We start from the raw sequence: 13,706 nt of genomic DNA on the forward strand, positions 1-13,706 counted from the left end.
ACACTCCCGATTGTTAAGAAAAAGGGAAATTAAAATTTTGTTTGTTAGTATCTTCTAGTTACTACTCAAATTCGATAATATTTCACCATAGTTTATTTTTATTTTTATTTTTTTTTGGTGGCAAAACGATAATTATGCTTTTATTTTTTCTTAATTACCTAATCTTCTGCGTCAAAAAAAGGATATTCGGATGGATACCTTTTAACGACTGATTAAAAAAAAAAATCTAAATGAAAATCATGAAGGTGAATGTTGTATAATTTTCTTGTTAACTAGCTAAACAATTGGAAATTAATGTAGAATGTTCTCTCCCTAATTAACATATTACGGTAACAGGTGGCTCAAGCAATTTGAGAGCACTGGTTTTCAAAAATAATATTATAGAATGATTGAACGAAGTAAACAATTTACGGTTCATGATCTTAACGGAAATCAATAATTGTCCAATGATTCAGACAAAATTACCAATGAGCCCTGCTCCCTGTTCCCGGCTTGAAGACAGGGTTAAAAACAGGGGCGTCATTGGAGGGGCGTCTGCCCTTGACAAGCATCCCTCCAATAGGGGGGGCGCCCCTGTTTTCAACCCTGTCCCCAAGCCGGGACAGGGGGTATTATTCATTACCAATAGTAATACTATCGTTAATTTAAGTGTCAACACATATGTTTCATATTATCGACTACAACAATTTTGGCAATTGCTGACAAAACGACTGTCGATTTCATTGACAGAAATGATTATTTCTTTGTTACTTTATTTCATTTCATTAAGTTAACAGCAAAATATTTTGTCAGTAATTTTTGATATATTTAGCCAGGATTAAAATTTAATTTTTAGGAAATTTCAATAAAAAAAAATGGTAAACGGACTATTGGTAAGTTGTGAATCTCAAAAAATATGTAATTAAAATTAATTATTAATTTTAACTTATATTAAAATCATGATTTTCATCCCTACCAAACATATAATAATAATAATAATAATAATAATAATAATAATAATAATAGACCCATCACAATTTAATGGTCTTTATATGCATAATTTGGTTCCAAGCAAGTGTGCAGTTCCCATCAACATGACCAAAAAAGTTGCAATGAAAAGACAACTATTACATAAAAAGCTAAATGAGCTGGTTATGAAGAAGACTATCAATCTCTGCAGATTCTCTTATTATGATAGCAATCATTTAATTATTGACTAAAATTAAATTATTATAATTCAAAATCTAATGCTTTTAGAATTAAATTTCGTAGATCATCGTCGTACAGTGTTTTTTTAATTTTAATTTCGGAAAATAAAGAATTTACTTTAATTTATGCTTTTTTTTAAAAAAAAAGAAAAAGAAAGCGATTGTTTTAGGATCAAAACTCTCAAGATTTTATAATTTTGTTTTGGAATTTAAAGTTTTTTTCCTTAATTTTATATATATATATATTTTTATTTTTTATTTTTTATTTTTGTGAAAATGGGCTTAGTTTATTATTATCATTAAACTTATAATCAAAATAAAAAGATGAATTTGTTCAAAACTAAAAAAAAAATTATTTAGGCAAATATTTCGTAGTTCCTAATTTGCGCCTTCATTAATTATAACTGCGACTTCCTTTAATTATACTTTTATTGGAAGTCACGTTTCGAATCAACTTTATACTATTACGTACCTTAATTGCAACATTATCCAATAGCTTATGGTATGCTATAAATAAATACTCGGTGGATATTTAATATGCTGACTCAGCGCTATTCGTTTTCGTTCATGATATTCTTAAGTTAAATTTATTATTTTATCTTTTTTATTACTTTTCTTAAATAACTGAAATGAATAAAATTAAAGAAGAAACATAAATTGTCCTGTTTGACTCTCTCCATTTCAATATTTTTTATTTCTTATTTTCAACCATACATTCAGACAATAAGATATTCTGTATGTAAACGCAAAAAAATTTCATATTGTTTAACCATGCATTCTTAAAAAATTTACAATTTAAAACGTCATTCCCCAATTTCTCCTTATGATGACCATCAAACGAGAACATTATAAATTTTTGTTTTTGAACGAGAGTGTATCAAAAATGTCTTTGAAGTTCCTTTTATTGCGAAGTTACGTGCCACAATTGATGTTGCACCATGAACTCATCAAGTTAGGATTCATAGATCAAGAAGTCGTTTGGAGAATTGATGCCCAAGGACGAGGTGAGAAATGTTCTTCGGCAAGCGTTAATGTAATAAGTTAACCTAGAGTAGAAAAATGTTTAGCTCAACATCACACATTCTGAAAAAGGGATGACATAGACTCGTTAGGCTAATATTGAAGTAAGTCTTGCATAACAAGTTCCAAAAATATGAAACATGGGTGAACGTGTCTTGAAGTTTCAAGAAAATATGACTCAAAAATCGATCAACAAAGATACTTGTTTTGTCTAACGTGTTTGGCCTTTTCCACTCTCCATAAAGCTTCGAGGCCATTACGAAGAAGAAACACAAATCAACAGATGTTTATTTCTTAATTTTCATTTTCTTCTTTAAAATCGCTAAAGAAGTGTGAACATAAAATTTACTATTACATCTGAAGATATCTTTCATTTAAGGATACATAAACGAATACCATAACATTAATTGTACCATGTTTAGATGACAATTAGGTGATATTAATTGTCATATATCATTTTATCCTTATCCTTTCATTTAAGTTTACACATAAATGCCACCTAATTAAACAGGTCAAAAGTTGTGATATGTAGCATCGAAATAAGGAAATAAAATAAAATATTAGCAAATTTTTAATAGTAAATCTTATTTATTTTTTTAAATTAATATCCAAACTTGGTAATTATTAAGAATATTTATTTTATGAATAAATTGATCATTTAATGGTATTTCACCCAAACCAAAATGTTCACTTTAAATTCTTTGGAAAAATAATAAAATGAATTTTGACCAACTTATATGTTTGAAAAAAGTTATTGTGAGCATTGATTGAAAAGTTATTAATGGATAAACTCTTCAGCAATACTCTTCAACTAAAGAAATACTCTCTATAAATACACTTGCCATCCCCACATAGATACATTCATCTTCATACTCTTCCTTCAGCCTCCATTAATCTCTCTGTTTCAACTTTAAGATTTCATTTTAATTTTCCCTTCTCTTTTTATATATAGTGAGAAAGATCATACATAAAATAGAAGAAAAAGAATGGCTGGTGGTGGCTTTGGACCTGGCCCTGGAAATGGAAAAGAATATCCAGGAAACCTTACTCTTTATGTTACCATCACTTGCATTGTTGCTGCCATGGGTGGCCTCATTTTCGGATACGATATTGGAATCTCAGGTATTATTTAAATTTTTCGTGTGGATGTTGAACTCGATCTTCGTATGCTCTGATGCCACGTTAAATATTTATACAGGTGGTGTGACGTCTATGGATTCATTCTTGAAAAAGTTCTTTCCGTCCGTTTACAGAAAGCAAAAGGCTGATGATTCAACAAATCAGTACTGCAAATTTGACAGTCAGACTCTTACTATGTTTACATCATCATTGTATCTTGCCGCACTTTTGTCATCTATTGTGGCCTCAACCGTCACCAGAAAACTGGGAAGAAAATTGTCTATGCTTTTTGGAGGGGTTCTTTTCTGCTCTGGAGCATTGATCAATGGCTTTGCACAAGCCGTTTGGATGCTGATTGTTGGCCGCATTCTCCTTGGTTTTGGTATTGGATTTGCCAATCAGGTAATGAAAATAAGAACATGGGATTTACTGTGTTTTGTTTTGGCATGGTTCAGAGTACGTAAAATTGACTTTCTAGTTGCTGTTCTTGGCAGTACTTAAAAATCGCATTTAAGCACAACCAAATATCATCGTTTTAGTTGTTTCTACCTTCTAATCTCTTATCCATAATTTAAAATTCGTGAAATTTAATTCGTTTTTATGGTAGCTCAGATCTGATCTGGAATTTAATGAACAGGTACAGAAGTATGTTCAAAACAGACCATCACATACTTCTCATAGAAATAAATTCTCTGAATAATTTTCATATTTTCCATTTATAAGATGTGCTTTATAAGATTGCTTAAACATGTTATTCCAGGTCCAGCAAGACATGTTTGGTTCTTCGTACTAGGTACATTCGAACGATACTGGCTACACTTAGACAGTATATATAAAAACATGCGTGTCCCTTGAAAGCAACATATTTCCTATGTCTTTTCTTATTTTTCCAAAAATTTTTAATCATTTATGGTAGTTGAAGTTAGAGATATTTGATTATCATTAACAACCTTGAGGTATATGACTGCAGTCCGTGCCATTATACCTTTCTGAAATGGCTCCCTACAAGTACAGAGGTGCACTCAACATTGGTTTTCAGCTGTCCATCACAATTGGAATTCTTGTAGCCAATGTATTGAATTACTTTTTTGCTAAAATTTCTGGTGGATGGGGATGGAGATTGAGCTTGGGTGGCGCTATGGTTCCTGCCCTCATCATCACCATCGGGTCTTTAGTCCTTCCCGAGACACCAAACTCCATGATCGAGCGTGGAAGGGAGGATGAAGCAAAAGCAAAATTGAAAAGAATCCGGGGTGTTTCCAATATTGACGAGGAGTTCAATGATTTAGTTGCAGCTAGTGAGGCATCAAGGATGGTCGAGCATCCATGGAGAAATCTACTTCAGAGAAAGTATAGGCCACATCTCACAATGGCCATTCTTATTCCTTTCTTTCAACAACTTACTGGGATCAATGTGATCATGTTTTATGCACCTGTCTTGTTCAAAACTATTGGATTTGGAAGTGATGCTTCACTCATGTCGGCCGTTATTAGCGGTTGTGTCAACGTCGTTGCAACTGGGGTTTCAATATATGGAGTCGATAAGTGGGGAAGAAGGTTCCTTTTCCTTGAGGGTGGTGCACAAATGCTCATCTGTCAAATTTCTATAGCAATATGTATAGCTATAAAATTTGGCGTGGACGGAAATCCGGGCGAGTTACCCAAGTGGTATGCTATTGTGGTGGTGCTTCTGATATGCATATATGTTGCTGGTTTTGCTTGGTCATGGGGTCCTTTAGGCTGGTTGGTGCCTAGTGAAATTTTCCCACTCGAAATCCGATCAGCTGCACAAAGTATCAATGTTTCGGTTAACATGGTATTCACATTTGCGATAGCCCAAATTTTCTTGGCAATGCTTTGTCATTTGAAGTTCGGTTTGTTTTTTTTCTTTGCATTATGCGTTCTAGTTATGACGATCTTCATCTTCTTCTTCTTGCCTGAGACAAAGAATATTCCAATTGAAGAAATGGCTATTGTATGGAAAGAGCATTGGTTCTGGTCTAGGTTCATGACTGAAGTCGATAGTACTAATGGATCACTCGAAATGGAGAAGAAGAGAGGAGATGCTTGCAAGAAAGTATGAGTAGAAACTCCGATATTTGCTGCTGAATGAATTAAGAGTGGTTAAAGGGGTGCTTAGCCTCCTCATCTTTTGTATTTCTTACTTTGTATTTTGGTTTGCAGCATCACTATTCTGTTTTATGATGTTTTGATTAACTAATCAACACTTCATTGCAATAAAATAATTTGTGTAAGTCTGAATTGTAACCACGGTAATGTTTGGGATCGTCGGCACTTAGTTCGACATTTTCTTCGACTTGAATCCTTAGCCTTTGGTTTTCGAATTTAGGGGGTAATTTTGAATTGAAACCATTTGCAACGGAGAAAAATGTGACAATAATTTTGTTCTCACGTTCAAGTATGCGAAAAGTAAATATTATTATGAATTTACACTGTCCAAAACGACTTGCTACTAAAAGATAATCTTTGACAATCCACTTATTTAAAATAAAATAAACCATGGGAGTCCGATTGTGAATGACCTCAAATATCGAGGACTCGAGATGTAATTTACCATTCTTGAATGAATTTTATGGAAAGATGAAGACAAAAGAAAGCTTTAGAAATGGAAGAGAGAACATAGTTGATGCGTTGAAAACTTTGGAGACCATGGTAGGGATAAAGTACTAGCTTGTTTCTAGTGTGATAAAATTACAAAAGATGAAATAAACCCTAAAGAATTTTCAAATGTTTTGCTTATTAGTCACTTGTTGAATTTTGCTCGAGCAACTCCCTGGCGACATTTTCAATTTGTATATTTCATTTGAGTTGCCCCTCAAAACTTTTTTTCGTGTCATTTAAAATTTGAATCCAATACCTTTACATATAACAATTGGACAAGTGATGAGATATTAAATATAAGTACAAATTATTTTCATAATATAATACTATTTGTAACCAACGAGAATTCGAGATCGATTTCGTTTTATTTAATTTGAAGACATGATCACGATGTGATCATATCTATTATTGTTTTAACCGATTAAATTAGATAAATATAGAGAAATCTAAAAAAAGCCTGAAGTAGTAATGAACAAAGCAACAAATCTATGACTACCGTTTATGGCATTGGAGAGAAAATTATGATTGCTGGGCCGAGACCCAACTCCGTTCCTCTTCAACCTTCTTTCTATCGAAAAACTTATCCATTGATTAAAACTCGAAATATCAAAGAAGTTACGTTGCACTCCAACATTTGTGGAGGACATATCAACAAATGTCTGCACTTCTTATCAAACTTGCCCTCAATGCATTGGATAAAGGATAAAACCGGAGTGACAGAAAATGCTTGACAGAAGTACTGACCTCCTCTCACAATTGCTGTGGGTCCCGCTATGAATAAAAAATGCCGACCCCTGTAGCTGTGTGTGCTTCTGTCAAACCGTATGTCATGCATTATGTTGGTGTAGCTTGATCCTTGGATAAAAGGGCTTAATTTAGTCGGTAAAAAGTAAAAGTAAATGGATAAGGTAGAAGAAAAAAGTAGAATGCCAAATAAAGAGATCCGGTACTCAACCCCTTTTATTATAAGTGGGAATCGAATTCACATGTTTTCATTTGTGAATCAACCTTTTTTTCCTGTCTGAAAATAATGAAACTAAATAAATAAGTAGGTGACAGAACATTGTTCATCACTTTCTGTGACTTTCAAGAGAGAAGAAAATCAATTTGGTCACATTCTTGCAAATGAAGCATCAATTTTTGGATTACCTTTTTCAGCCTCTATTAACATTGGATACCAAACCAGTCATTTCGTTCACGGTTTGTGAAACATGCAATAAGATTATCACATGACTCGCCGCACCTTTTTATTTTTATTTTTATTTTTTTTTTTAATTTGATTTGAAATTTGTTATATTTGTTAAGGGATAACTTTCAAATTGATTAATTATTAAAATATATACCAAGATATAAGTGTTTAAGCTACATCTTTTAATGAGGTTGATATTTTAAAATGGAACCCGAGCCTTAATATAGTATTAGACCCACTAAACTCGAACAATTGGATTTGATTGAGATTCAAATGAGTATATAAACATTTGTCCCCTTGTAATATAATATTGGGAAAAGCGCAACAGCGGTCCCTAACCTTTTTATTTTTTGCAAATTTTACCCTAATCTTCATTTTGTGTCGGCGAAGGTTCCTAACCTTTCATAAATATGCACATGAGATTCATCTAGACGAAAACCGTCCAAAACATTGTCAGTTGACTGAAAAAATTAAGGAATTAACATCCAATAAAATTGTTTAAAAACACCGTCCAAAAAGGTATCAACATCCAATAAAATCGTCGCGATAACAGATAATTCAAGGAATTTTCCTAGTCAACTAACGGTATTTTAAGAAGTTTGCAAAAAATGAAAAGATTAGGAACCGCTGCTACAATTTTCCCTATAATATTTTTGGATAAAATTGGATAAGTGGTAGGTACATGTCACTTGTTCTTCTCTTTTTCACTAGCTTAAAGTGGTGATTAATTTTCTCAATCAATACCATATTCTCCAGAATCAGTTCTTGTCCATGACCATTGATGGGATTCTTTCAAATTTGTTTGCTTTAAAGGTTTCTTCTAGATAAAGCTAGAAAGGTATGTTTTGGAAGGATTTATAATTTTAAAATTTGATAACAGATACGACTTACTCATTAAATTGGATCTTTCGAGAATACAAATACACAAATTATATGCTCTAATTGTTAAGTTGTGGAACCCAATTATTGGCACTTCATGGAGTTAATCACAAATCAACCTTTGCAACGAGATCAATGTGTGGATTGGAAGGGGATGGAGGCACCCGGGCCAAAATTTCATTAACGACTGTTTAAGAAATTGTATTCTTAAAAAATTCTATTAAGGAATTGAGTAATTGTAAAATTTGATTTGCCCTAATTTATTTCATAAATAGAGAGTTGTCTATAAGTTTTGTAATTTAATTATCATAAAAAAAAAGGAGAAAGAAGGGTTGATAGGAATGTGATTCTCTCTTATGAACCTTTTTTTTTCATCATAATGAGAAAGTAGTCTCAAATTGAGGTGAACTTTTATAATCTTGTGTGTGCTTCGATGTTTATTTTTATTTCTTCTAATTTATTTCTTTTGGTGGAATAGAATTATGGCTTATAATTCTCAACATTAAACATATTTAGCATGGTACACCGAACAAGGGTTTTATTTTCCTCTTATCTATAATGTTTTAGAGTTAATGTCACATTATTAAACCAGCTTTGTCGTTTAAAAATGAATATATATAAACATATATATAGATTCGGAAGACTGCTATCACCAAAGTTGACCTTCATGACTTGACTTATCAAACTGATTGTTTGATTCATCAATAAGTTCAAAATCGCTTCTGGAGGACCATTATTCAAAGTTGCTATCTCAACTCACTGGATCTTCTATACTATTGTGATCAAATCTCAAGTTAAAAGGTGGCGCTTCTGAATTGATCTCATGTCGCGGATGGAAGAACTCAAAAGTAACAATTGTTGTACGTGCTGCCTCAGTGCTTGATTGACGCGGGTAATGGATTAGCTTCAACCTTAGCCATGCCATTGTCAAAGTCCATATTTCTCCGGATGGTTCCACATTATTGACTTAGTGGTGATGATGTATCACCTGAAGTGGTCACGAGGTCCACGCCATTGCATATTAAAGATGGGTCCCAGTTTAATCCGGTGGCTCTTTAAATGATTAATAAGGCTCTGCTTAATGAAAACCTCATCCAAATTGCCAAACATATCTTATTCATATATCAAAACCAGTCTTTGAATTTTAAAGTTTCTCTAAAGCGATCCCGGAAATATATGTTTTTTTTCAATGGTTCCCTAAATATTGTTGTTTTTAAAATCAGTTCCTAAATTTCTGTTTGGTGCAAATCAGTCCCTGAACATTTTGATTGAGACAAATTGGTCCTCGACTATCCTGAATTATTCAACTAATAAGTCTCTAAACTTTCTGACTGTTGAAAATCTGCTAGCTACAATTTAATCCCTGAGGTGTTTGTTTTCTTGCAACTAAGTCCCATTACTATATAGTTCCTGTAATTATTCCCCTTGACTCTGGAATATGCAATTCGGTCCTTATTGGCCCACTTACTAATAAAATGGGCTGGAAGAAATAATTTTTACCATTAAAAGACATCAAGTCCAATGGAGCACGGCCATATTCACCTTCTTCTTCTTCTTGCTGGAAACAAAGAATCATCTTATTGAAGAAATGGTTATTGTATGGAAAGAACACACTGGTTTTCGTCCAGGTTCACGACTGAAGTGGATTGTACAAATGAATCAATTGAAATGGAAAAGGGAGGATCGGCAGAAGAGAAACTATGAATAAAACATCGGTTATATGTGGATGAATATTGGTTGGATGAGAGAATAAAGGCAGATTTAGCCTCCTCATCCTGGATCTATAATACATACAGGGTATGAATTTCCTTATTTGAATTCTTTAAAAGTAACAATGTTTTTGACCCACAAATTTGATCCTTTTGACGTACAAAATTCTTTCAATGCAATTGTTTTGGCGTCATTAGAATCTATACGGAAATACATGTTTGTATGCACACGCTAAAGCAAAACATGGGAAAATTTAGAGCAACTTTTGTTTAATCGTTTCAGCCAGTTTCATTAATATCTAGACTACAAAAGGGTTGGTTTGGTGTGGAATCTATAGATTCCGTTTATGTTTATTGACGGAGATAACTTGGCTCTAGGAGATGGGATAACTAAAGTTTACAATTTTGTTGGAGGGAAGCATTGCTCAGATGGGTCTTCTGGTTTCTCGAAGATGGATCTTGGGAAAATAGGATTCTAGCACGAGTGTATTTATTTTGCTGGGTAGAATGTCTCTAAAGCTTTCCTATAATCTGACCATGACAAATATAATATAAAAAGAGATGAAGAAAATGCAAGCCATAATTCAAAGAAACCTGAAACAGATATATCTTTTCACACTTAAAGAAGCAAAATCATAATATCTACACCCATTGACAGTCGAGTATCTCCTACCAACACTTGTAACAGAATGTTTTTTGATATATAAATACACCCATCTAAAGCGCATGGCAGAAATTTCCAGCTGAAGACTGAAGTAAAAGACCATGGAGAACAACAAACCTCCGGTCATATAGAGTCTGCCCCTTCTACTTGTTGACGGGCTAGATATCTTTCTCTTCTTTCTTTCTACAAAACAGAATTTGCACAGAGAGCACACGAATAAATATCAAGCAGAAAAGGGAATGAAAATCTTTTAAGAAGTTTCTAAGATCAAAAGATACTGTACCCATTCATCAATGACAAGTCCTTCACCAATAAACGTTGGACCTGTGTCCTCTGCAGGCTTCTTGCGAGCCTCCAGTTCAGCTTCAGCCTCAGCCAACTGCCGCTTGAGTTTTTCTATAGCCTTCACAGATTCAGCAGGTAAAGAATCTCAAAAATCAACATTCTCAATAATCCATTACAAATGCATGCAAAAGATGATGCTCCGAAGCAGTTTAATGCAATGCACCATACATGATGGGAAGCACTGGCAAAAATCTTTACTTACAGGGCTAGGGTGTTCCACATCTAGAAATACTACCCGAAGTATCTGCTCCACAGCCACTTGCTCCTTCTGCTCATCAAACTGTAACAAGACAATGTGAAATGATTAGGAACTATCAGTAGACAGTTCAAAGAGACTTCCGTAGACAAAAAGCATTTCCCAAAACCTTGATAACAAACATTTCCGAAAACCTTGATAATGTGATATGTGCAATAAGTAAATTTTTTCAAGAATACGTGGGATTTCTAAATTAATTATTAAGCAGTACCTATAAACGCAATTATTGCAATTAAAACACAACCTAAAAGAGTACAAGTATACGGTCATCGAGACAATTATTTTCAAGATAGGTACACAAAAATAAAGCTATCAAGGAAGGAATCGACAAACCAGTTCTGCTATGTAGTCCATAGGTCCATTCACCTTTAGGCTCATGATTTTAAACTTCACCTTGCTCTTCTGATCCGTTGGCTTTTCATTGTTCTCTGGAGGCTCTACAAACTTGAATACTAGTAGATTCATCCAACACCAGGCCCGGAGTAAGAAATACACAAATACATCCTTATGTGTCCTACATTATTGTGAGAGAAAAAAAAAAAAAGGAAACTGCAAAAATCCACATATAAATATTACCAGTTGCTATAATACTCTCGCCAGGACTAAGAACTGCCCCAGGAGGTCGCATAAAACAGGATTTTGGTGCTGTTGTTTGGAACTGAACAAACATGAGTAAACTAGACTAATCAGATATAAGAAGCGATGACAGAAGATAGAAGTATGGGATATTACAGAACCTAAACTAAATCAAGAATATGTGAAAAACATGGTTGGGCATAATTTCTATAGTCCATCAGCATTAGAAAAAAATGAAGAGGGGTGTTAAATAAATAAGTACATCACAACTAATCGATCATACCTTGAAAGCTACATGAGATTTGCTTGTATTTTTAATCTTAATAGCACTTCGGACTTGCTTACCAGGTTCATCTGCAAGCAATAAAACAGAACAAGAAATTTATCACTCATAAAAAGAGGGATTTTGCAAGGACATGTCACTTGAAAGGACGTAAATATTGAAAAAAAACATAGAAATCAACACAGGGAGGGGAGGGAACGTAGTTGAGAATAGACTGCATGAAATATAATGGGAAGATCAATAGATCGAAGATAAAAAATATAGACCCCTAATGAGATAAACGATGTCAGGAGCCCAAATAGTAAGGATCAAACACTGCGTCACTGAGTTCAAAAGAAATAATATCAAAAGTTGGAAGAACAGTGGGGCGAGGAGGGAGACTTAAACACCCAACTCGATTGAATCATTTGAATCAGATAAATTGACACATCATGCTTCTGTAAATGTTTTTAATTTCCTCAACAAGTCATCTTCCTCAGTGGTGCATCTGTAACCTCTGGTCGGTGGGAGCATCCATTTGTTACCATATCAATTTCACTTTACAATTTCATTTAATTATAATTGGAAAACTTGAACTTTAGACAGTTTTCACTTAAATGGTTCATAAAAAGGCTCTTTACATGGTTTTTATGGCATTCACACTGATTAAAATTAGTTTATGCTGAGCTCCTCATAACATTTTAGATCTACATAATATCATCCCAAGTAAAAAAATTCTCTTTGTAACACTTTTCACCAAAAATTCTTCAAAATATCCAGCCATTAGTAAATGGAAATAACAAACCTGTTTATCCTTATCAGATCTTCCTATATGTACATAAAGATTTACATAATTGATTACATGATGCCACATAGAACTCTACCATTTGTCAATTTAAAACAAAATCGATTTTTTCATCCAATCTTTTTCCTCCACATCATATTATCTAATCTATTATGTGTATTTTTTAAATAGAAGTGGCAAATTCCTTATCCTTACGCCTATAGCTCATATGGAAAGCATAAAAATTGAACCTATCCTTGTCAACAGCATATATACAGATCCAGCTTAATTCAACTAAATCAACAGTTTTGCCAAAAAATTAATTAAAAGACAAATTGAACCGAATACAAAATTATATGTGCAAAACAACTAGAGATCAAATTTCATAAAAATAGATGCAGAAGATAGAGTTGTTACAAGGAAAATAGAGCTTGCTAGCGGGATCGAGCTTAAGACGACGTCGAGTCGGGAGCAGAGATCTGGCAACAGAAGAAACCGGGCTGGAACCATGAGCCCTTGGTCCTTCCGTCTGAGAATTATCATCAATATTATCATGATTATTGTAACTCTGTTGCTGCTGATTATAATGGGAAAAACCAGAAGAAGACGATGTCCTATTCGAGTGCTGGTTCCGAAATGGAAGCTTGAATAGGCCCCAAACTTTGCCATCGGATGACCTCTCGTCGGAGAATTCCATGTGAATTTTCGTCGCCGGGAAGTATAAACGGCGTCGTGCTGATAGGGGTTTGATTTTGGTTTTGTGCTTTTGTTGAAAAGTGCCCTTTGGTGTGGACTGGTGTGCGTCGTGCGGTGGCTGGGGAGAGACGTTTGTTGAAATGTTTTAATAGGAGAATTTTTTACTTGGAATTGGAATCCTTGAAAAATATGTGTCAAACCGTGATTAACGGGCATTTCTTCTTTTGATATTGCCACTCTTTTGATACGTTATTCTGTACAATTATACTCCACAAGGTGGGTGTTGTCACTGTTGTTTCTAGAGTTTGAATTCATTCCTTCGAAAACAATCGGACAGAATTACCTGAATGCAGGAATTGATCAACAGGATCAGAAATTGTAATTCGAGCCCACCGACT

General features: G+C 33.8%; 2 protein-coding genes across 2 annotated transcripts; one reads left to right on the forward strand and one right to left on the reverse strand.

Moving 5' to 3' along the window:
• The first annotated feature begins 3,060 nt into the window (after window positions 1–3,060).
• LOC111407159 (sugar carrier protein C-like) lies at window positions 3,061–5,594 on the forward strand. The gene is made up of 3 exons (XM_023036484.1): window positions 3,061–3,329; window positions 3,406–3,728; window positions 4,297–5,594. The coding sequence occupies exons 1-3, from the start codon at window positions 3,194–3,196 to the stop codon at window positions 5,407–5,409; spliced, it is 1,572 nt and encodes a 523-aa protein (XP_022892252.1). The 5' UTR covers window positions 3,061–3,193; the 3' UTR covers window positions 5,410–5,594.
• A 4,711-nt stretch (window positions 5,595–10,305) lies between these two features.
• Window positions 10,306–13,480, reverse strand: LOC111407160 (vesicle-associated protein 4-2-like). The gene is made up of 7 exons (XM_023036485.1): window positions 13,030–13,480; window positions 11,850–11,920; window positions 11,567–11,648; window positions 11,324–11,442; window positions 10,937–11,014; window positions 10,673–10,792; window positions 10,306–10,572 (listed from the first exon to the last, which is right to left on the reverse strand). The coding sequence occupies exons 1-7, from the start codon at window positions 13,307–13,309 to the stop codon at window positions 10,513–10,515; spliced, it is 810 nt and encodes a 269-aa protein (XP_022892253.1). The 5' UTR covers window positions 13,310–13,480; the 3' UTR covers window positions 10,306–10,512.
• Window positions 13,481–13,706: the final 226 nt, after the last annotated feature.

This window comes from Olea europaea, chromosome 13 (genome assembly GCF_002742605.1).
Source record: "Olea europaea var. sylvestris chromosome 13, O_europaea_v1, whole genome shotgun sequence".
In the NCBI taxonomy this organism is placed as follows: Eukaryota; Viridiplantae; Streptophyta; class Magnoliopsida; order Lamiales; family Oleaceae; genus Olea; species Olea europaea.

Excerpts from the sequence above, each read along its gene's own strand:
- LOC111407159 (XM_023036484.1), top strand. The coding sequence starts at position 3,194 with ATGGCTGGTGGTGGCTTTGGACCTGGCCCTGGAAATGGAAAAGAATAT. Across the intron at positions 3,330-3,405 it reads ATACGATATTGGAATCTCAG|GTGGTGTGACGTCTATGGAT; the intron begins GTATTATTTAAA and ends ATATTTATACAG. Across the intron at positions 3,729-4,296 it reads GTATTGGATTTGCCAATCAG|TCCGTGCCATTATACCTTTC; the intron begins GTAATGAAAATA and ends ATATGACTGCAG.
- LOC111407160 (XM_023036485.1), bottom strand. The coding sequence starts at position 13,309 with ATGGAATTCTCCGACGAGAGGTCATCCGATGGCAAAGTTTGGGGCCTA. Across the intron at positions 11,921-13,029 it reads TAGCAAGCTCTATTTTCCTT|ATGAACCTGGTAAGCAAGTC; the intron begins GTAACAACTCTA and ends TATTGCTTGCAG. Across the intron at positions 11,649-11,849 it reads AATCTCATGTAGCTTTCAAG|TTCCAAACAACAGCACCAAA; the intron begins GTATGATCGATT and ends ATGTTTGTTCAG.